This window comes from Ceratotherium simum, chromosome 10 (assembly GCF_057802395.1).
Source record: "Ceratotherium simum simum isolate JZ-2026a chromosome 10, ASM5780239v1, whole genome shotgun sequence".
NCBI classification, from domain to species: domain Eukaryota; kingdom Metazoa; phylum Chordata; class Mammalia; order Perissodactyla; family Rhinocerotidae; genus Ceratotherium; species Ceratotherium simum.
In genome coordinates this window covers 11,814,319-11,839,448 of record NC_141909.1, presented here as the reverse complement: position 1 = coordinate 11,839,448, position 25,130 = coordinate 11,814,319, and the positions used below count along the sequence as shown (strand labels likewise).

The window sequence follows — 25,130 nt, the reverse complement described above, 5'->3', positions numbered from 1 at the left end:
TGGAAAAGTAACTCTCCATACCACAGTTTTATCACAACCATCTATTTTTCCTCTGGAGGCGACCTTTTTTTTACTTAACAATATATCTTTTGTTAGTATATAACAATATAGTATTTTGCTATTGCAAATAGTCCAATTGTGAATTATCTTTCACATCATCATTTTGCACATGTGGAAGTAGAATTGCTGGGAAAATGATATGGGCTTTTATAATTTAGTTAAATATTATCAAGTTGCCTTTAACAGGAGAGCTTGTTTCTTTACTCCCTGGCCAAAAAGATCTTTGCCTTTTGATCTTTATCTGTATGATAGTGAAAAATGGTATCTCATTTTCATTTTCCTTATTATGAGTGAGGTTGAATTTTTCTTCATAGATTCATTTACATTTCCTTTTCTTTGAATAGACTATTAGATCCTTTGCCCTTTGGGTTTTCTTATTGACTTGTAGATGTTCTTTATTTTTTCAGGATATTAGCCATTTGTAGTATTATCAGGAAGAAATGCTTCATGAATATTTTCACATTTCTGCAGAGTGAGGGCTTTCTAACCAAAGACCTCTGGCACCTGGATTAAAGGATAGCAACTTTAAAGATATAGAGTGCTGGAGAGAAAGTCTTATCTCTCCCCATAGCCCTTTGTTGACATTCCAGGTTCATAAAATAGAAGCCTTTCCCTTCTCTCCCCAGAAGGATTTGTTTACATTCCAGAGCTGAGGCAGGGTGGACGTGCCAGCAACTCTTATATAAGCTCTGAGTTGAATAGTTTTGGGCTTCCTCTCCTGTGTGCATACCCTTCTGCCTGCACAGGGACATCAGGCCCCATGGAGAATGGTGTGTGGGGAATGGTGCTAAGATGCTCTGCCAGTAAACAGTTGGTTTCTTCTCTGATCCAGAAACTGTTTCCTGGCAGGATTAACAAATAAATGTAGATATAAAAACATAACAGATATGATTTATAGCTGTTTTTCCCTCACCAGTTGCCTTTTTACTTCGTATATTGTTTTTTTCTTCTTGTGCTGAAAATTTTTGTTTTCAAATCTTGCAGTTGAATTTTTTTTTTTTTTGTGAGGAAGATTAGCCATGAGCTAACATCCGATGCCAATCCTCCTCTTTTTGCTGAGGAAGACTGGCCCTGGGCTAACATCCATGCCCATCTTTCTCTGTTTTATATGGGACGCTGCCACAGCATGGCTTGACAAGCAGCGCATTGGTGTGTGCCCGGGGTCCGAACCTTCGAACCCCAGGCCGGCGAAGCAGAGAGTGCGCACTTAACTGCTACGCCACCGGGCCGGCCCCTTCTTGCAGTTGAATTTTTAAATCTCTTTTTATCATTTCTGGTGTTGTGACATATATAGGCTTTTCCTACTGCATGATGAATTAAACATTTTTCTTCCATGTTTTCTTCTAGCATTTACTTCATCTTTCCTGGTGAAATTTTCACTTTGTCTGGAATTTATTCTATATATTTCTCAAATGGCTGCCTGATTGTCACAACTATTATTGAATAATCACTCTTTTCTGCACTAATTAGAAGTCACCTTCATTATATACTGAATTCTCATATGTATGCAGATCTGTCTACTTGACTGTTTTTTTAACCTTTCCATTTATCCATGTGCTAGTTCCATACTGTTGTGATGTTATAGCTATATAACTATACAGTACCCAGTAGGACTATGCCTTTCTCATTACTCTTATTTTTCTATATGATATTTTTAATCAGCTTATTTTATTTATATTTAACAGAAGAAAAAGAAATGAAAATGATGAAATTGCTGAACTATTAGATAAATGTTTCTAATGTTCCACAGAGATATTACTTCTTAAAAAATGAATGGAAATTGGCATATTTATATTTAATCCTGCTTTCTTTCTTCCCTAACTCTGCATTTTTGCTGTTTCTGTTATTAGTTGTACATTCTTGTAACATTACTTTCTTTCCCTTAGGTGCAAGTCTCCCAGTGTTTTCATCTTACTTTTGTGTTTTAACTTGTTTTCATGGTCACCGTCAGCATCTTACCACAGCTTCATGACTAATCACTTCTTCATTTTGATTCACTTATGGTTGTATTCTTTTTTTTTTTTTCTTCCTTAAATCAAGAACTTATTTTTGAGAGGTATCCATGGGTACTTTATTCTTTGAATTCTTAGATGAGTAATAAGGTTATCCTTACATTTCAAAAATTTTCACCTGGGTATAAAATTGTGGGGTTTGAAATATCTGAATTAACATGTTACTGGCTTTTTGACCTAATATCAACCCTTGATTAACTACCAAAACCCACCAAAAAAAAAAAAAAAAAGAGAGAGATCGAAACGAAAGAAAGGAGAAATGAAAAAGCACTTGGAACAGGGAAGGCTCTTGGAGCTGAAGTTTGTGGGGAACTGCAGCTTTGAGCAGGGAACACAGCCAGCGCTGCTGAGGGAGGAAAAGGAGGGGGGAAGCTCTTGCTTCTCCTCTGCCTTTGTTTAGGGACAATTATTGCCTCCCCCTCACAGGGGAGCCAGATATTGATGGCTCTGACCAATTTTAATTATTTTAGCTGGTTCTTTTAATATTTTTTATATCTTTTTAATAGACACATCTATGTTGGTCCTTCTTGATTTTCCATTTTTTTCTATCAGCTTTCCCTTGTGAAAGATGACATGTATCATTGCCCTCCTTGCCACGCCCACAGCACAAATGCACATTTCCCATCCTCTTCCTAGCACTGTGTCATGATTTGGGTTAGCTCAGTATTTGGGATTTTATTATGATCACAGTATGAACGCTGTTCACAGCAGTCATGTTGTCACCCGAGATTACTTGCACTTTCCTGCACCATTTTGTTTTTTCTGTAGACTAAAAACTGCCTTTTGTTTGTTTGTTTGCTTAGTTTCCCATGTGCTTATCATTAACTTATCCACAAACTTGTCCTGTGTTTTATTATATTCAAACACATTGAGTTTTCTGTCACTTTTGCCTTTTTGTGGAAATCTCTGGGTCCCTTCTACCTGCTAGAGTCTGGAGTGGTTGCATCCTGACTTTCCAGCTGAGATTCCCCACCTTGTCTTGAGAATTCTTTACTCTTCTCTTTTTTGGTTCTCTTCTCCTGGATTTTTGTCTTAAATACTGTTGGTTTATTTTCTTTTTTAGTGGAGCATATCTTTAAGTAGTTTCCTGAGAACTAGTGCATAGGAGCTAAATTGTATGAGAATTTGCATGAGTGAAAATGACTCCATATTAACTTATTATTGAAAATGAAAACAATAGTTTTTATTGTGGTATAATTTACATATCATAACATTCACCCCTTTTAAGTATACAAATGCAATAGACACAATGTTTGTATTCCTCCAAAGTTTATGTGTTGAAACATAAACCTCAATGTGATGGTATTTGGAGGTGGGGCCTTTGAGAGGTGATTAGGTTATGAGGGTGGAGCCCTCACAAATGGGATTCATGCCCTTATAAAAGAGACCCCAGAGAGCAACCTTCTCTCTTCTGCCATGTGAGGACACAGTGAGAAAACAGCCATCTATGAACTAGGAAGTGGCTTTTACCAGACACTGCATCAGCCAGCACCTTGATCTTGCACTTCCCAGCCTCCAGAACTGTGAAAAATAAATTTCTGTTGTTTATAAGCCACCTAGTCTATGTTATTCTGTTATAGCAGCCTAAACCGACTAAGATGACAAGTCAATGAGTTTTAGTAAATTTACAGAGTTGTGCTACTAACAGCAGAATCCAATTGTCAAACATTTCCATCACCCCGTAAGGATCCCTATGCACATTTGCAGTCACTCCCTTTTTCCATCCCATTCCCAGAAACCATTAATTCACTTTCTGTTTCTATAGATTTGCCTTTTCTGGACATTTTCTGTAAATGAAATGATACAATATGTGGTCTTTTGTGCCTGACTTCTTTTCCTTAGCATAATCTTTTTGAGATTTGTTTATACTGTAGTTTGTTTCAGTAGTTCATTCCTTTTTATTGCTGAATAGTATTCCATTGTGTGGATATCATATATTTTACTTATCCACTCACAAGTTGGTGGATATTTGAATTGTTTCCAATTTTTGGCTATTATGAGTAATGCTACTATGAACATTCACATATAAGTCTTTTTGTGGACAAATTGTTTTGTTTCTCTTGCCTAGATGCTTAGAGTTGAATTGCTGGGTTGTATGGTAAATTATTAAATTGTCAATCTATTTTCAAAGTGGCTGCACCATTTTACATTTCCATGAGTAATGTGTAAGAGTTCCAGTTTCTCCATATTTCCATATCCTCCTGAACAGTAGTTCTTGATTGTCTTTTTGATGATAGCCATTCTAGTGGATATAAAGTGCTATCTCATTGTGATTTTGATTTGCATTTCCCTATTGCTTAGTGATATCAAATCTCTCTTCATGTACTTATTGGCCAATCATGTATCTCCTTTACTTGACATGTCTAATCACATCCTTTGCCCATTTTTAAATTGGTTTATTTGTCTTATTATTGAGCTGTAAAAATTCTTTATACATTCTTGATACAGATATGTGGTTTGCCAATTTTCTCCCAACCTGTGGCTTGTCTTTTTATTTTCTTAATGGTGTCATTTGAAGCACAAATTTTTTTTATTTTTAATGAAACCCAGTTTACCAATTTTTTAAATTTGCGGATTGTGCTTTTGGTGTTGTACCTAAGAAATCTTTGCCTAACCTGAGCTTGCAAAGATTTTCTCCTGTTTTCTTCTAGAATTTTGAGTATAGAATTCTGGATTGGAAATAATTTTAACATTTTAAAGGCCTTGTTTTGCTTTCTTTTAATTTTTACTATTGATATTGAGATGTATTCTAATTCTTGATCATTTGTTTAAAATTTTTTTCTATCCCTAGAAGCTTGTAAGATCTTCTCTTTGTCCCTAACTGTGGCCAAAACTGCTAGTTGTCTATCATTTACTACTGATAATGAAAAAATGGCTTTAATCTTTTAATTTATTAACATTATAGACTCATTTGATACATTTCCTTTACATTCCTGGAATAAATTTTAATGAGACATTGATTTTCCTTTTGGTATTTTGCTGGATTTTGTGTGCTAGTATAATTATTTTGAATTTTTATCTCTTTTTAAATTCTGTCTTGACCAGATTTGAATAATAAAGTTATATGTATTTTTTGAAACTAACTGTGGGAGTATTGTTTCTTTTTCTAGGGTCTAGTTAATAATAGGCATTATCTGTTCTTTAAAAATGAGAACTCAGGGCCGGCCCCATGGCTTAGCAGTTAAATGCTCGCGCTCTGCTGCTGGCGGCCCAGGTTCGGATCCCGGGTGCGCACCGACGCACTGCTTCTCCGGCCATGCTGAGGCCGTGTCCCACATACAGAAACTAGCAGGATGTGCAGCTGTGACATACAACTATCTACTGGGGCTTTGGGGGAAAAAATAAATAAATAAAATTATTTAAAAAAAAAAGTGAGAACTCAGATGTGAATCCATTTGATACTGGTATCTTTCTCAATGGTAGGCCTTTAAACATCTTTCAGTATTTTATGAGGTAATATCTATTAAAAATCAAGGTTATTGATTATTTTATTCACTTCCTGTCTGTCTTTTCTCTGTCTTTTTCTATTGGATCTATTTGATTCAGCAAGAGATATATGAAGTTTTTCATCATAATTTAAAAAATGGATTTTATTTTTTAGAGCAGTTTTAGGTTTACAGAAAAATGAGTGGTAAGTACAGAGTCCCCATAACCCCTATATGCCACCCCTACCCGCCCAGGTTCCCCTATTATTAACATCTTGTATTAGTATGGGTTGTGTGTTACAATTGATGAGTCAATATTGATACATTGTTATTACTTAAAGTCCCTAGTTTACATTAGGATTCACTCTTTGTGTCGTACACTCTATGAGGTTTGACAAATGTATAATGACATGTATCCAGCATTATACTATCATGCACAGTAGTTTCACTGCCCTAAAAATTCTTGCTTCAAGACATCCTTACATTTCTTTCCTTGGCTCTTTTCCTCTTTTTTTTCTTTTCATTTTTCTTTTCCTTCTTCCCTTCTTCCTTCTTTTCCTTCCTACCTCCATGTGTCTGTCTTTCTGTGTGTCTTTGCTTCATGATAATTTTCAAACATACAAAAGTACTTAAGAATAGCAAGAGTAGTATGATAAAGTCCTACAAATCTGTAACCTAGCTTCATGTTTACTTTGCTAGTATTATTTCATGTATACCTTCTTTTCCTTACTTTTGCCCCTTTTAGCTGTTGTATTTTAACACAAATCTCAGACATTACATAATTTTGTCTATTACTCCTTTAGTATACATCTCTAAGTTTTCCTTGCATTTCTGATAATGTTTACGTATTTATCTACAAAATAATTTGATATGCATAGGTTTATGACTATTCTACGTGAATTTGTGTGCCTTTAATCATTATATAATATCTTTATCTTGTTTAAAGGTTTTATTCCTAGATTCTACTATGAATCAGATCATGTTGGGTCTCCTTCTTTTTGTTTTTATTTGCCTGTTCTTTTATTTTAAAGCCTTCTTTATCACTTGTTTTAATTTTATTTTTAAGTTTAAATTTTAAAAAACCCCAAACTGACACTCTTTTAGTATGAAAATTTACTCCCTCTAATTTTAAATACTTGATTTTATTTATTTCATCTTTACTTTTATACTTACATTTTTTACTTTTATAATTAATATTCCATTTTTTTCTGTTTTCCTATTTATAACTTGAATTAAATTGCTAATTATTCCTGTTGTTTCCCATTGATAAACTGGAAATTCTCTCTCTCTCTTTTTTTTTTTTTTTTTTTTTTGTGGGGAAGATCAGCCCTGAGCTAACATTTGTGCTAATCCTCCTCTTTTTGCTGAGGAAGACTGGCTCTGAGATAACATCTGTTGCCAATCCTCCTCCATTTTTTTCCCCAAAGCCCCAGTAGATAGTTGTATGTCATAGTTGCACATCCTTCTAGTTGCTGTATGTGGGACGCCGCCTCAGCATGGCCGGAGAAGCGATGTGTCGGTGCGCGCCTGGCATCTGAACCCAGGCCACCAGTAGCGGAGCGCGCGCACTTAACCGCTAAGCCACAGGGCCGGCCCTGGAAATTCTCTTGTTCTTTAAAATTTTATTAATGTTCCTCCTTTTATTCAGACAGACATTTTCTCCATTAGTATTTGTAAAGGTGATATAACTGGTTCTCCTGACTTTCCAACACTAAAAATTCTCTGAGATAATTTTGTACTTCTAAGCTATTTTTTACTTTCTCTTGTAGTTTATCTCTTCAGTTTCAAAAGTCTCTTTTTAGCTTCTCTCTATACACTCCTAGAAATCTCTCTCATTTACTATGGCTTCTCTGTCTTTTTTGAGATTTCTGCCCAAGTTCGTTTGTTTTAGAAAATCTTTTCATGTAATTTACTCAGCTGGAATATATGGATGACATGCTCTGAAATGCCACATCCTTAATATATTTCTTTAGCCCTGAAAGGGGAATGATATTTTGGTTGAGTATAGGATTCTTGAGTTTCTGTTCCTGTCTGTCAGTAGTTGATGCGTTCTACTGTGTTCTAGCTTCTAGTGTTAAGTCTGATGTCATTCTGATTTCTCTGCCATTGCAGGTAATGTATTCTTACTGTCTGAAAGTTGGCCCAGTTTTCTCTTAATTCTTGGAATTCAGAGTTTTTTTTCTCAACCAGGATAGGCCTGATTTGTGCTGTTTATTCCATGTACTCTTTCAGTGTACAGATTTCAGTGTTTCTTCATTTCAGAGAAAGTTTCTTCTGTTAACTGTTTCCTTCCTCATATATTAGTTTTCTCTGTCTGGAACTCTTGTTATTTGCAGGTTAGGTATTCTGGACAAGCTCTCTAAGGCTCATGTCTTTTCTCTCATGATTACTTTTGTTTTGTATTTGTATTCTGTTCCTTGATATTATTTCTATATGTTGCTCTTCTAGGCTACTAATTTGAGAGCCAACAGGGATCATCTTCTCCTTTAAGTAATTGACTGAATTGTGTAATTGGGAAGTCATGTTATTTTATCCCTGAAAGTCTAATTGCGTGTGTGTATGTGTGCATGTATTGCTACTCTTGAAGTTTCTAAGTGTCCTTACTGTTTTTTTGGATAAAGGTTTTTTCTGTCCCTCAGCTGCTCTATTTCATTTGGCATATTTAATCATTATTCTGAATGCTTGTCCTTTCTCCGTGGGTAAGCCCCCTACTGTGGTTTTACTATGGTTGTTTTTGGGTTGTCGGTAGTGAGTTCTGTTTGTGTAATAGTCTAAGTGGCAGCAGTCCTTCAAGTGGTTGAAGACACAACCATATCTGCTCCTGAGGACAGGAAGACCATATGCGTCCTAGCATTTTCCTTATCTCAAGGACAGAATCCAGCTAACATTTAGTGACTACTCAGACTTCTTGGCAAACAGACCAGGGACTCTTCTGCAGCTTTTATTGACTTTCTCTCCAGGGTCCATGGATCTCTGTAGGCCAAGCTGTCTCCACAATCTGTTCCTTTCATGTTTTTCCTTGGAGTTCTCTGAAGCTAGTCTCTAAGTTTTGTCCAGAGAGAAGAGCCCGTTACCTGTTCCTGGCTGTCATTTTCCTCCAGATCTCAGTGGGCTTTGCATATCTTCAGCTGCTCGCTGACTCTGGGGAAATAGAGACCATGGAATTTGGAGTGGAGAGGTAGTGAGCCATGTTGGTTTTGCCATCTTCCCAGAGCAAAAATATCTAACCTGGGTTATCTGAATCTCTTTAATGAGCTATGGGGGAGTCTGTTAATCCTCTGAAATTCAATACACACTTTTCTAGGGAGAAATTCACTAAGATTCTAGACCTGAAAATGGTTCAGAACAACTCTACCTGGCTACTGGGGAACTCATTTAATCATTGTTTTCATGGATTGCAAACATCCACTGTTTTCACTTAGTGCAAGTAAATCCGAGCTCTACACCTTCCTAGCTGTATGACTATGAGCAAGTTCCTTAACTTCTCTGTGCTTCATTTTCCATGTCTGTAAAGTGAGAGTAATTATAGCACTTGAATTATAGCTGTATAGGACTGTGAGCATTAAATGAGTTAACACACTTAAAATGCTCAGAACAGTGCCTGCTTTATACTAAACATTCCTTCTTCTTCCTAACTGTGAGAATCTTACCAGTAATATTCTGCATGCTATGTTTGTTAAATATTGGTGAACATGTTTACTTTTACTGTTGTCATTATTATTAATAAAGCCTGTCGGTAGTTATTCTTTTTCAGATGACAAACTGAGTCACAAATTAATAACTTTCTCTTATTATTTTTGTCAGTTAACTGCAAAATTATTGTTACAAATGAATAAACATACTTGAAATATAAGCCACTTTCAAAGAAATCTTTTCATCCTAAGGGTGTTTGTGTAAGTCTAGGAGAAAAATGGACATGGAAATCTTTCTTCTAAAAATGAAACTGATAGATAAAAGTATTTGTTACATTGCTAAGCTATTTCTGCTTAGGCCTTTGTGCTAAGATTAATGTTAGGGCCCTGAGTACACCTTTCCAAATTCGTGTGTGTATGTAATTGTTAAATTCCAAATCTAGGTTATTTTTAGATTTTAGTGTTTTTAGAAGAGCAGCCCTTTATATAGTCTACAAAGATTAAAAGAGTTAGAATACTCTGAATAGAAAGGAATAAGATCTTATAATAATTAAATGCCCAAACATGGTCAGCTGGTTGTGTCATATCTTTGAGAACAGAGAGCTAAATTGTCCCACTTTTGTTAGACCTTAGTCAGTTGCTTATATTGATTGCTACAGTGAAGGAGGTATCAACTTTTGCTGTGGAAGAAAAAGTGCAATAGAATTGTTGAAATTTTATGGAGGCCAGACACCCTCACATCCCATCAGAGATAATTCTGCACCATATGGGACCTTTATATGCCAGAAGAATTTTTGAAAACTCTTTATTAGCAACTTGATTCTTACCCTTTGCTATGTCATTTATTTAAAAATTAAGAATTATTGCAACCCAAATTCTGGTTTCTAAGAATTGATTATTACTGAACAAATATATTCTAATTTCAGAGCAGTTTTAGATTTAAAAAATATTCAGGACTTTCCATACAGGAAGAGGTTGGTCTTTTATAGATTTGGAGTGTTTGATTGAAAGAATAATTGGTGGAAATAGGAGAAATTATAGAGAAGTTGATTTGTAACTAATTTGTAAAATTCCATTCTTGCCAGAAGGGATGTTTTAGATCTGGACAGAAGTTGACCTTTTTGATTATATCTAAAGCCATAGAGGCCAGGGTTCTCAGACTGACTAGAGTAAGCCAGAACGGGGATGTTCTTGAATATTTGAAGTCAATCTCCTAGGAAACAGAATACAAAGGAGGATATGTGATACTTTCCCTTAATATTTATTGAGTCTTATTAGAAAGTTGAAGGAAAGAAGGTTTCTTTTTTTTTTTGTATTTTTGTTTGTTTGTTTGTTTTGGTGAGGAAGATTGGCCCTGAGCTAATCTTTGTCTTTTGCCAATCTTCTTCTTTTTGCCACAGCATGGGTTGATGAGTAGTGTAGGTCCGTGCCCAGGATCTGAAGCCGCAAACCCCGGGCCACTGAAGTGGAGCGCATCAAACTTTACCACTGCGCCATCGGGCCGGCCCCAAGAAGTTTTTATTATACAGATATGAATAGGTAAACTTGTTAGGCACTTTAAGTTAGGTTTTTGTTTTAAAGCATATTGTAAACTATTTTGGTGTCTTTGAGTTCTGGATTCTTCTCTAGATTTTAATTTTTGAAATATGTTCCTGTATTAGTTTCCTAGGGCTGCTGTAACAATGTACCACAGGCTGGGTAGCTTAAATGAGGGAAATTTATTTTCTCATGGTTCTGAAGGCTAGAAGTCTAAAATTAAGGTGTTGGTAGGGTTGGTTTCTTATGGAGGCCTCTCTCTTTGGCCTGCAGATGACCATCTTCCTCCTGTGTCTTCAGATGGTCTTTCTTTTGTGCTGTCTGTTGTCTGTGTCCTAATCTTTTCTTATAAGGACATCAGTCATGTTGGATTAGGGTTCACCCTAATGACCTCATTTTAACTTAATTGGCTCTTTAGAGACCCTGTCTCCAAATACAGTCATATTCTGAGATACTGGGGGTTAGGACTTTAACATGTGAATTTGGTGCCGGTGGTGGTGGTGGGACACAATTCAGCCCATAATAGTTCCGTTATCCTTTCTTCATCTGATTTTTTGTGTTGGGGTCAATAGGGAAGCTCTATAATAGAATCTGTTCAATTTTTGGTGCCACTCTTGAATATAGCTGTTATTTTCAAGGTGAGTTACAGGAATGGTGTGTTGGGGCCTATTTCCCAACATGCTTTTTATCTTTGAGTCCTGTGGATCAAAATCTAATAACTTTAAATCTTTATTTTGAAATCCTGTATTCTCAGGAGGTAGAGCTTCAGAATTTTAATAGGTGTATGTTAGATTCTGTTCTGGACAAAGAATCTCTCTGAACCAAAAGAGCAGAACAAAAATAATGCCATCAGTTATCCTTTCAGGCTGGAATAACAACAAACTAAAAAGATAGAGACTTATGCCAAATACCATCATGAAACTCTATTTTGTATAACAGGACAATTTCCTCATATTTCAACAGGTAATCACACCTATACTGCTTTGCTGAGTTGAATTAAACAAGTTCTGCTTACAAAAGATAGCTTTTGCAAACCAAGTTTTTGTAATATTTGTCAGTTCAGACTTGATGTATTTAATAAAGATGTTACTTAAAATTATATTAATTTAAAATAATATTATTTGAATATTAGAAATTCGTATTCATATTCTTGTATCTCACACGCCTTCTCTGTAAACTGATAATGGAGTATTGAGGGACAAGTTTGTGCATATGGAGGGATTTTGTAAATTTCAGGGCCATACAGCTATTAGCTATGGTATGTACTTTGGGTCTTCTACTTTTGGGGACAGTTTCTGCTTTGACTAATCAATTGGTACACCACTCAGTAGCTGACAATTACGACCAAATATCCCTCCATTCAAGGAACTTTGAATACTTTTCATTTCCCCCCTTCTCTGCATAATTCCAAGTTAACACATATTTCATTGATCTGAGGTCTTTCCACACTTTTTGTGACCTTTTCCTCTTTTAAACCTCCCTCAATTTTAATTTTCATTTGAAGCTAAGTGTGTAATTAAAATTTGCCTGCATCTTACTTCCCTTGAGGGAATACTTGCCTGTTACCTATTCTTAAAATCTTAGGAATTATTAGGAAAATAACACAATAAAATAGTAGAAGTTTAAATCAGAGAAAGCCTATTAAACAAATCATCTGCTGTTGATTATTTAACATAGTGGGAAGATTCTGATTGAAGAGAAAATAATGTTGATCAAGTCAGATATCTTTAATAAATGTTTTGTAATATAAAAACAAAAAACTTTAGTGACATTGCTTTAATTTTTAATAATTTTTGTTTTGAAATTATATCAGATGTACAGAAAAATTGCAAAATATTATGAAGAATTTCCAAATACCCTTCACTAACATTTTACATTTGCTTCATCCTTATATCTATATCTGTATCTATACATTTATATATCTATATCCAACTTTTTTACCTGAAATATTTCAGAGTAAATTGCAGACCTGGTGCCCTTTTACTTCTAAAGATGTTTATAGTTCCTAAAAACAAGAAAATTCTTTTACATTACCACAGTACCAGTATCAAAATCAGGATATTAACATTGACATATCATCCAACCGACATATCATATTCAGATTTCACCAGTTGCCCCACTAATGTCTTTTATAGTAAAAGAAAAAAATTTTCTGGTCCACGATCCTACATTATGTTTACTTGTCATGTCTCTTTATTGTCTCTCCATCTGGAACAGTTCCTTATTCTTTTTTTGTCAACTATGATACTTACATTTTTTTAATGAGCATTAAGTCATTTATTTTATAGAATGTCCCTCATTTTGTATTTGTCTGTTTTTTTTTGTGAGGATGATTAGCCCTGAGCTAACATCCGATGCCAATCCTCCTCTTTTCGCTGAGGAAGATTGGCCCTGGGCTAACATCTGTGCCCATCTCTCTACTTTATGTGGGACGCCACCACAGCATGGCTTGACAAGCGGTGCGTCAGTGCGCACCCGAGATCCGAACCCACGAACCCTGGCCCGCTGAAGCAGAGTGCACACACCTAACCGCTACGCCACCTGGCCGGCCCCTACATTTGTCTGTTTTTTCGTGATTATATTCAGACTTTGCATTTTTGGCAAGAATAGTACAGAAATGATGTTGTCATTCTATGAACACCATGTAGGAGACAGACGATGTCTCTTTATCCCATTACTGGTGATGTTGGCTTGGATAAGGTGGTGTCTCTCAAATTTCTCCATTATAGAGTTACTATTTTTCCTTTGTCATTAATAAAGTATCTTATGGGGAGATACTTTGAGACTCCAGAAATATCTCATTTGGCTTTCACTCACTAGTTTTAGATACTTCCTAGTTTGTATTTAATGAGGAATAAGGCTAAAGGTTACAGTGGTAGTGGCAGAATTTATGATTATAATTTTTAGAATTGTGAAGATAATGACAACACAATGCCAGAAAGATTGTTTTTCTAAGTGCATTACTATTGAAATTTTATACATGAGGAACTCACAGGTGAAGCAAAACCTAATTTACCTTGCCATTGCATTTGACAAGCTCAGTTATTTATTTTTAGGGGTAACACATTTGAAGCAACAGATTAGTAAGAGGGAGTGGCAGAGGTCTAGACACAAATGCTGACAATAGTGACAGCTTGATGGTAACCAAGAAGACAAAACTAAATTAAAATAGCAAATAGATCTACCAAAAGCTAGCTGTTTGTGACTAACATAGGAGTATATAACCATACATTTTCATTCTAGTCCCTGAGTGTGATTATGTCCCATAATATGGCATTTGATGATTGTAGTTGTTTGTACCTGTTTGAACAGAAGATTCATGGTGAGATAGGGGCATTGCCAATACAAACTAATTTACCAGCTACTAATAGACCCTGCAGAGTGGTACTACCTTGATGAATATATCCCAATCAGTAATTTACCTTTGAGGATTCAGAAATTCTGACTTGGTAGGGCTTACTCCTTTTTTAACATGTGTGATTTTTTTGTGTGAGCTTTTTTTTGGTTAGGTCTTACTTTTGCTGACTAAATCACAACATTTATATACTAGGATGTCAATATATTAATCTCCAATGCATAATCATACTATCTAGTGGATCCCTTATTCATATATTTCTTGGAACTAGCACACATTTCTGTTGGGTATGAAAATTATGTATGAAGCCAAGTTCTCAAAAATTTCGTGAGTATAGAGTCACAATAAGGAATTCAGTTTTGTATTTTGAATATATAAGGCATTAGTTCTCAAAGTGTGTTCCATGGAATTTTCAACCCATAAGAATACTCTGCAAAAGAAGGAAGTATGTGGTAAATAAGTGCTATACGATATCCTCCTCTTAGAGAGTCCCAAGGCATGGTGTCGTATTAATGAGTCTGAGGAGTTTTTCTTAAAATAAAAAAACAGTTTAACTTAGGTTAACTCAATGTTTCCCAAGTAGAAGTGACACAAAAACCTTCCCGCTGCTTCACACACACATAATAGCCCTCAGAATAGATGTTTATTAGCATCATTCTTTTGTAGTTAGACTTTTTTTCTAGGTTGGACAAGATGAGCTTGTTGGCTTATCAGACATCAATCTTGGACTCATTTTTTTTTCTTTTATAACCTTTTGTTCCAGTTCGCCACCTTCACTTTCCATTGATCCTCCCTTTCTTCCTTTCTCTTTTCCTTTCTTTTTAAAGATATTTTTAAAACTATTCAATTATATTTTGGCTTGGGAGCCATTTTGTCTCTTTATGTATATATCTCTGTTCTGATCTCTTAAGTATTGAGTTTAACTTACAAGGGAAATGATTTCTAAGTTCTCAGGGGTGGGGGATATACATGGTTATTTAAACAATGTTACACTTAAAAGATTCCTGATAATAATAATACAGGGCCTAAAGGAAATGTTTCACATATCCTGTTGAACAACTTTAGAATTCTATTAAAATGTATTTAGAAAGATTTTTTTCAAAAATGTTTGCAATTATGTTTTACTTTAAAAAAGATATTTCTGTTACCTGAAAAATTCAGGTGTTAGACTATTTTGTAAACTTTAACAATACTTGAACCTAAATGGATATTTTAAAAAAATTCTTTAATGATTTTGTCTTGAGCAGCTAGTTATTATTTTAGTTATCTACTTAATTACTTTTATTTTGAAGTACTTGCAGCTCACTAATTTATATTTTAAAATGTTGTGTTATGTTCCTGTTACATAACTCTAAGTTAGGTTAAAATGGGTCTATGTTTGGATTCCATTCAATATGAGTCTAATGTACTTTTTTTCCTACAGATTATAGAGAGATCTTCTAAGATAAAACAGAGCCTTCTGATGAATTGGATCTTTAAACTTTCATAGTAATATGTTTTATAAAAGACAACAGAACATAATTATATAGCTATTTATATTTACTACATGCTTTTATTTACATTTTTCCATGGGGAAGAACAGGAATGTCATATCATCTCTGGAGTGACACAAATTCCAACCCTACCTCTACCACTTACTATAGGTGTGACTCTGGATTTGCTGCTCATTCATTCATTCAATATACATTTATTTGCCTAGGATATAATACATACTTCTCTGGTCACTAGACATAGAAAGATGAAATCAAATCATTCACTTAGCTTTTAAAATTGTTTTCTCACCTAACAGGGATATGTGAACAATATTACTATAAAGCCCTTAGCACATAGTAGGCTCACCTCTTGAGTAGTTAGAGTAGTAGGATGCTTTCTTACATGAAGTTTGTTTCTAGCAATAATAGAGGGGCTCTAACAGCTTGTTCCTGTCTTATTGTATTTATCATATAGAGTCTTGTTTCTCGCAAAACCACAATTTGCTTTCAAAAATATACTTTTAAAATTATCTAATAAGATCTCTATTTAGTGTCACATTTATTTTGCAAAGGGTAGATGCTTATTTTAGTGATGACTTGTCATTAAAATTATGTCAAAATGTCTTAAAATGTTGTTGAAACTGTAAACAAACTCATAACACACACAGAGCTAATTATGGATGCCATCTGTTTATTTTTACAAAGCTTTTTTTTTTTTTTAAGACCATGGCATTGTCTGCTTGTGATAAGCTTCAGGATTATTATAATGACTAAGTCCTGTCCTTCAATTAGCATGGTTGAAGATGGAAAGACAATTCGTTTGTTCACTGACCTTTTCCCGTGTCAGAGTATATGAAATATGACATGTCATGATAAAGAAACTATTGTGAAGTGCATTTAGAACATGCTTAATTTTTATGAGAAAAAGAATTAGTTTCAAAGCAGCAGATGTGGCCAAAGTTTTGCTTAAATTTTTAAAACTTATTCAAGGTTTACATGAAAGATTATCTGCTCTTTACCAGTGCCTTAAGTAGCTTTGTTTTAGCTTAGTTAAGTTTAGGAACTGGTAAGCAATCGATCAAATTTGTAATAGTGTGTGTCCCTGTTAGTATCCCTATATATTGGTGCATGGTTTTGTACATGTGTAGCCCATGTGTTAGTGTAGAAGGCCAGGGATCCCCATGACAGCATCATCCAAAGTAGTTATCAGCAATTTGCTGAGAGAGCAGAGTGATTTCACTGGCTCAGTTTTGCTATTGTGCATACTAAGCACTCCCCATGTAAGTCTGGAGGGAAAACAACCTGCAGGATCCATCTGCTCCTTTCTGCTACACTGCATTGATGTAAGAGTACGCTAATCTGGTTGCTTGTCAGGACAGGTTAGTGAAAGCATGCAAGTGGGTGAGACTTAGGCTAGACTAGTGCTTTGGAAAATCATAAGCTGCCTCTATAGAGGCCATGCTAAGTGTAGCAGAATAGGTTGATTATCAGCCACATAGAGGATTGTCCCTGAATATGTAATTCTCAGTCAAGAATTAGTTTCAAAATTAAAAGTGTTAAACATTGATGGACCACATCTAATTAAAAACCAGGAAAAGCAACATAGTTTACAGATACTTTTCAGGTGTTAGTTTTTCTTATCATGCTTTGTACTATGTTGTGTTTATTCTTTAATTTTATTCTCAGATAGCTTTTCAGTCAGATATGATTAAATGTTAAATATAATTAACCTCATTTTACCCAGCAGTTGTTGAAATTATTCTTGCTTGTTTCTATTTATTTACCTTTTCCTACACCTATTGACTGGCAGATATTGGCCTTGCAGGTTGAGCATCCTGTCACAGAATGCATTACTGGCCTGGACCTAGTCCAAGAAATGATCCGTGTTGCCAAGGGTTACCCTCTCAGGCACAAACAAGCTGATATTCCCATCAACGGCTGGGCGGTTGAATGTCGGGTTTATGCTGAGGTAAAATGAATGATGTCAGGTGGAAGAATGGTGGTTGTGTCCCAAGTTAGGGGATCAGGTATAGCTAAAAAAGATAAAGTTCAGGTTTTATACCCTGTGTCAAATATTTGATTATGTAATCCAGAATTGAACCAGAAAAAAGGTTAGATAATTTTGACATAATTCAAAATAGTTTCAAAGGATTAAGTTTAATTAATTTTCATGTATTTTTCTGGATGGAGAGATAGCTACTGATCAGTTTAAGGGGTAACAAAGCATTAGTTAAATATTCTTGTGCTTGAATGGACCATGGTTTTTGTTTTGTTTGCTTGTTTTCAAACCACATTTGAAATAACCAGAAGCATTTATTTCTGTGTTTTTTTCTTTTTTTTTTAAGAGCCTACCTTGGGTACACATTAGTTATAAATTCAATATTTACTTAAATTTTTTCCTACAACTTTTTTTTTCCTAGTAATTTTATTCCTTACGGTTATGTGAAAGTAACAATTAAAATTTAAATTGCAAAGCTTTCATTCATAATTTTAATTATAGAGTTTACCATAAACTCTCCGTTTAATACTTTTATATTATTTTATAATTATATTAACCAGATAATAAAGCAGTCAACATCTGAAAATGCTTTTTTCAAATGATTAAAACAAGAATGCAAGGAAACATTTATACTGTCTTTTACTTTTGGACATTGAAGCCTGTCTGTCAAAATAAAAAATAAATTAGCAGTATCTGTGTTTAAGAACACTGGAAGTTGTTTTGAACTGTTTTTTAAGGATCTTGAGAAATATGTTTTGGCTTGGTTATTGTTCTTGCTTTTTATTATGTTTTAAATGGTATTCTTTTCTTCCTTATTGTTATGACACTGAACTTATTTAATATTTATTCTGATGACTTAAGATATTTACAAATGGAGCACATATCTAGTAGCACGTGCAGAGTTTCTTTTCAGGTCTTTATTTGAAGAAACAAAATTCTCAAATTTTACCATATGTGAGCTGTTTTGAGAGTAAGAAAAACAAATATCTTTAGTGCACTACATTTGTTGTTCTGAACTTGAGTATGTTTTGATGTAGCGCCTAGGTTATTTTATTTTTGCCCAAGGCATTCTAAGAAGATTTATAAAAAGTTGGAATTTTACCAATTTCAATAAAGTATAATCAAGGTCAGGCTAAATTCTGCTTACAGTTCTGTTTGATTTTTAAATACAATTCTAAGTTGTCTAGAGTGAGTATAAGATAATAATATTCTGAAATCTGTGATTTGGTAAATACAGTATGTTGAAAATAGACCTATAAATCCTTCTTCATTGTCTAAATATTTAACCTTACTTGTGCTGATTTATATTTCAAAGACTGTGCTTCCTTTCCTTTGAACTTTCAGGACCCCTACAAGTCTTTTGGTTTACCGTCTATTGGGAGATTGTCTCAGTACCAAGAACCAATACATCTACCTGGTGTAAGTCATTAAGCTGTGATACCACGTGAGGGGTTAAAATGTTGATTTATGTCATACTTTTATGTTCAAGCATGTCAACACCAAAGGGTGTAAATTGAAGGACAAGTGAAATTCATGGGGAATCACAGTTTTTTGTTTTTTAATATTTTGTACTTTATGATGTGTAGGAAAGTCAGAGTTTGCTTGATGGGAAAAATCCAGAGACATCTGACTTCTAAATAAATGATAGTTTACAATTTCCCAATTTTTTTGAAAATTGTAGTGAAAAAGATTGTGGAATCCTAAGAACCGGAAATGATTTTTCTGTGGTACAATTTAATCTTTTTAATAAATCTAATCCAGTTTCCCTGTGTAGTCAGATGTCGGGAAATTCCAGCACAAAATCAGCTCATTAATTGAAACGGATTAAGGAAAACAGACTGTGCCTCATTCCATTAAGTGTCATGGACTCTAAGAAGTACATATTATTTACACCAGTTAAAGAAAAGTGATCACTGTCCACTTTATTCATAGTTCTTCTATATTTAATAGCTGTTCTTTAAATAGTTTTTGTTGCATGAAAAGAACAAGGATATACCCTTTCTCTTAATCAAGATAATAAGTGCACATATATATGACATTATGTTAGCTAGTGGATGACAAGGGTGTACCATCTGTGAATATGATTATTCAGTTTGATTACTGGACAAAGATGGTGAAAAATTACAGGAAGAATTCTAAATTTGAAGATGTTATTGGATATATGATTTATTTCACTTTTTAAATTGTTTTTACCCATGTGCTTTCTAAAGGGACTTGACCCTTTCTAGGCTTGGAGACTCCATGCTGTGTTCAAAGCCTGAAGGCAGAAAAAAATTATAAAGATTTAACAGGCATTATGTGACATTAAATAGCAGATGAGAAAACAAGTATCATAGGGACATATCTAAACATTTTTTTAATCAAACAAAAAAGTATTAAATAAGAATTCATAATGATTACTCTAGTTGTTAGAAGTTTTCACCATGTTATAATAGCTAACAGGATGTCAAACATTTTGCCCTTGCAAGTTTTTGCAATTTGCAATTTTCAAACGTGAGACCTGTTGAAAGTACAAGTGATAATGGACAAACTATACCCCCTACAGTCTTTGTCCCACCAAATCTTTCTTCAATTAATGCTGCAGCAGGAGTTTTATGTAATAACATTTGCGGTTGTGAGCCATCCATAGAAAGAAAAAACAATTAAAATGCCTTAAATGTTCTGCTTACTGCTGTTATTTGCTTGTGTGAATGTTGCATGTCAGCTAAATGGACCAAGGAATAGATAAAGTGATTGGGTGCAGGAGAGTGCACACTAAGCTTTGTCTATCATTATTGCTGGGAGCAATCAAATTGATGTCAGCAGGACAGTAGATGCGTTGACAGCTGTAATTATGTATCTCCATGGTGATCACTTTTGGCCTGTCATGGAGGCCCATGAGTCCCCTCCCTTGGAAGCATTTAATCAGATTGGGCTGTCACTTGTCAGGTAGACATGGCGGGCTGGGAGTTGTGCTGAGGGGGAGAGGGGAATTGAGAATGAAGGGTGGGAGACGAGACGGCTGATAGTTTCACAGAGTCCACTGTTGGTACAGAAACAAAACATTTAAATTATGCCAGAGGTTTCTGAGCAGTGGTTTTAGACTCATACACAGGTGCTTGGGTGTGGTGGTGTTTGTTTTTCCTCCTCGTCTTCTTTTTTTTTTTTTTAAAGATTTTATTTATTTATTTTTTCCCCCCAAAGCCCCAGTAGATAGTTGTATGTCATAGCTGCACATCGTTCTAGTTGCTGTATGTGGGACGCGGCCTCAGCATGGCCCGAGAAGCGGTGCATCGGTGCGCACCCGGGATCCGAACCCGGGCCGCCAGCAGCAGAGCGCGCGCACTTAACCGCTGAGCCACGGGGCCGGCCCCCTCCTTGTCTTCTTAAACTACATCTGTTTTAACTTGGGAAACCCTTTGTGGCTTTTACCTTTTTTGGCCACAAGAATACATAGTTCAGAGTTAACTTATGGTTTGTACTTTTCACATGCTGCTTTAAGCCTAAAATTTATTTGTATGGCAAAGATGAAGATTGTCTTTTTATCTTTGATCACTACATTTTGTAAATTGGTTATTTTCAGACCACAGTTTTGTTCTGCTCAGAAATTTGGTTACAATTCCATTTGAGTTTATTCTTAAAGCTTTTAGGGCAAAAGCTAAAATATATATTTTTTGTTTAGCCTTTTTTCCTATGGAGGAATGGAAACTTAATTTGACTTTTAATTCATTGTTAAAACTAAAAAAAGAAGCTGATTATTATTTGGAAAAAGCTGCATAAACAGTAAATTATAAGTCAGGGTCTTCATGCTTTGTTACAATTTTAAATTGGAAATATTGATTTGCTTATACAAAGATATGTGTTGATTATATATAGTACAGCTTGATTTTACCCTCTGTATTTTTAAAGTAAAATGACATACCTTCTAAGATCATAATTTTAGTAAATAACAAAGACATAGATCTAAGAGCCCTAGGTAACTTAACTTTTAGGATGGTGTTATTCAAGGTAACTAAAATTTTAGGTTGTGAACTATAGGAGAATGTAATAGATGTTCTTTATTGTCTATATTATTTTACCAGTGGGTTGAACATCAAAGTTCCGTACTAGCTTTGTAGCAGTTTATATAGCAAATAGTGGGATATGCTTAAAGTCAAAAGGTTTAGAATTTGTACCAATCTCCATTTTAAACCCAGCTTTAGCAAGCACGCTGTGGTTTTAAATAATACATGGTGGTAAAATGAGCTCTTTAACTTTTTGCTGCAAAAATTAAGAGAATGCAAATTCAGAAATGTCCTTTCTTTTATAACTTGATTGCCACTTCCATTTTGGGGCTATTTAAATGTGGGAAGAAGGTAGATCATGATTTTATTGCTTTCACAGCTGCCCCATTAATTATTTTTTAGTTTTTATAAACACTAGAACTTCAGTTTATGTCCTGAAGTATGTTTTTGGAAAATAGAAGGCCAAGTATATTTTTTAAGTGCACTGAATGACTTTCATTTAAAATTAAGATTTTCATATATGAATGTGAATGTAAATACAAATATCCATGTTTTTGTTTGTGTTTGCAAATATAGAAACAAAAGCACTCTGGGTATGTTATAATGTTATCTTCTAAAACCTTACAAAGAGAATAATAGTAGTGTGATTTTTTTTTTTTAAGAGAATGTAACTATGCTTTATCTTTTGATGTCACCGTATAATAAAGCCATCATCATACCCTCATGTGGATATCCTAGACAAGAGGTTCTACATGTGGTCCCTTGATAATTGCCTAAATTAAAATATTAAAGGCCTAACAGCCGCTGTGTTGACCTTTTTCTGCCTTGCTGCAGACAGATGAGCTGCTGTTTATCAGGCAGGCTTCTTCCCACAGGTGAAGAGCTATGTGAGCTTCCACTCTCCTCTTCCCACCCCTTTACAATGTTGGGCATCAAAGTCCTGCTGTTCTAGCAGCTTCGATTAAATTCCTCTATCCTCAAGACCCCTATGACATGCTTGACAGTCTTAAGTATTTTGATTAGCTTTTAAATACTTCAGATTCCAAAACAGAGGCACAATAATTTAATAAGTATTTCATCCTCAGCAACTGCTCATTTTAAGAGTTTTACATGGCTAACCTCTGTGCCTTACTGCTGATATCAAACTGGGAGATGAAAACAAGAATCAGCGATGTACTAACTAACTTGTTGGCTGGTTAACAGCAATCAGGCTCTTCAAAAGAATATTTTGAACTTGTGCTATTTTTTTTTCCCCATGAAAATCACAAAATCAGAACTCTAATTGGGGCTGTGTCCTTACAAAGCAAAGCCATGAGAAAAGCTGTGTAAACATTAAAGTCTCAGGGGACTAACAGTAACAGAAAAAAAGCGTTTTACAGTTGAGAGGGTGAGGCAAAAAAGGAAAGTGTTACAGACATGAAACCCCAGGACAGCGTTCCTATGGAGCTGATGAGCAGACTCCGAGTCCTGCTGCAATGGCTTGACTGGGGTCCTCGTTGGGACTCTCAGAGGGTACAGTGGGGAGTGTGATTAGAAGGGGCATCATTCATGCTATGCTTCAGTTGGAAGACACCATCAAATAGCTATGAACGCATCCCAGGATAGTGATTTATAAAGTTTTTCTTTTGCTGTTTCTTAGTTCCTTTGTTTAGTGGGAGAACAAAACATATATGTTGTGCTGCATATTAACAAATCAGGATAATTTGGTCTCTATATATTTTAGGTTGTTTTTCTGTTTTCCACAAGCTGAAATGTTATTTGAGATTGAAATTATCCACTGCTCCATGGAAATTAAATTTGTTATGAGAAAAATATCTGCACAATACTTTCATTTTTTTCCTTCTTTCTCCCAGGTCCGGGTTGACAGCGGCATCCAACCAGGAAGTGATATTAGCATTTATTATGATCCAATGATTTCAAAAGTTAGTTCCATTTCTTAATGATTTCTTTTAGTTTTCTTCTGAAAATTCAATGGATATACTTAATTAAAAAGTCTGAAATTGGGCCTTTGAATCATGTGCTATAGTTAAACAAGTATTTGTGCGCTGATGGGAAAGTGGAAGCACAGCTGATTTTCTCTAAGAGAGAAATTTCAACATCATGTTAGTTTGCAATACTCCCCCCTCCCCAATCAAATCAAACTATCATCCCCGCCCCTACAATAACAAAGTTATCCAACCGGTGGCACCAACCCTGCCCATTGCAGTGAGAATGAATTAAGTTGTTTTTTGGCCATTCCTGAAAATTGCCTGAGCTGACAGTATGAATGGCAGGTGATGTCAAGGGGTTGAGATCATAGGCTGTGTTGATTAGAGCACTTTTAACCTTTTTCTTTTTATAAATCACTAATTACTTATGTAGATTTGAAGTAATTAAATTTTATGTGCGAGTATAAGATGTCTTTTTGCCCACTTGTCTTTTTGAAATTTGACTTTCCAGAATAAATTAACAACTCTACTCAAGTTTTTAGATCTTTTAAAATCTTTTTTTTTTTTTAAAGATTTTATTTATTTATTTTCCCCCCAAAGCCCCAGTAGACAGTTGCATGTCATAGCTGCACATCCTTCCAGTTGCTGTATATGGGACGCGGCCTCAGCGTGGCCGGAGAAGCGGTGCGTCGGTGCGCGCCCGGGATCCGAACCCGGGCCACCAGCAGCGGAGCGCACGCACTTAACCGCTAAGCCACGGGGCCGGCCCAGATCTTTTAAAATCTTTAGACTCTTCAGATCTTATAAAATGTGAAATTCTGACTGCAATAGTTAAAACTTTGTATTTTATTTAAATACACAATCCTGTTTTCTCTGAAGTGTTAGACCTGTATTGAAGGATGACTGCTTTATTAAAAACCCTATTTCTCAAAATGATTTTTCTCCCAAGTATACTTTTTTATGAAGTTGCATTAAACAAACCATTTTTTATTTTTATTTTTTCACTTGTTTTTACACTAATATTGTTCAAGTGAACTGTAGGTATTTTGTTTGAGAAACACTAATTAAAAAAATACATAAAAATATTATAGATTGATTTTAATAGATATGATTCCCTTTTTAGAGGAATACATTTCTGTTCAGAAAAATGGCCTGCAAATTAATTTTCAACCTGGCTTGATATTGAAGAGCTAATAAAATGTACTAAAATAATTATAAACAACAAATTGCCTAATGTAATAACCAGGAAAATCTTTTATGAATAGTTATTTTACTGCTAATTTGTATAAGATATATATAAATAGGCACAAGATCGTCTAGATCAGTAAGACCTTTCAGTTTTTCTAATACAAGAACCCTTTGCTTCTGTGCTGTGTTATGTGTAAAAGTTAGTTATTCAGGATGTCAAACTTGGAAACCACAGAAAGATAGAGAGAGAAAAAACAAATTTTGCCTAATCTTCCACTGTCCCAGATGTTCATATCCTATCTCAAATGTTTGCATTTTGGTATCTTTCCTTTTAAATTTTTTATGCTTGTTTTTGTTACATTTTTGTTTATTTCAAGTAGCTCTTTTCTGTGATAGTGAAATGTAGGAGAAAAGTTTGAAATAGCTTGATTGTAACATTTATTTACTTAAAAAAATCTTAATTGACATACTTTATATTAAAAACTGAACCACTGTGAAATTTCAAACGATGCTCTGAGAAATCTGTTATGAAATACTTTA

General features: G+C 34.8%; 1 protein-coding gene across 4 annotated transcripts in view; it reads left to right on the top strand.

Moving 5' to 3' along the window:
- ITGBL1 (integrin subunit beta like 1) overlaps positions 1 to 25,130 on the top strand; it is a 1,366,350-nt gene that overhangs the window by 193,813 nt on the left and 1,147,407 nt on the right. For 3 of the 4 annotated variants that reach the window (XM_004423143.3, XM_087435886.1, XM_087435885.1), the window contains 3 exons: positions 17,318 to 17,461; positions 18,836 to 18,910; positions 23,328 to 23,396. The exons of the other annotated variant lie outside the window; for it this stretch is intronic. In XM_004423143.3, the coding sequence (XP_004423200.1) occupies positions 17,318 to 17,461; positions 18,836 to 18,910; positions 23,328 to 23,396 (288 nt within the window). The remainder of the gene's footprint in view (positions 1 to 17,317; positions 17,462 to 18,835; positions 18,911 to 23,327; positions 23,397 to 25,130) is intronic. 4 annotated transcript variants of the gene reach the window in all.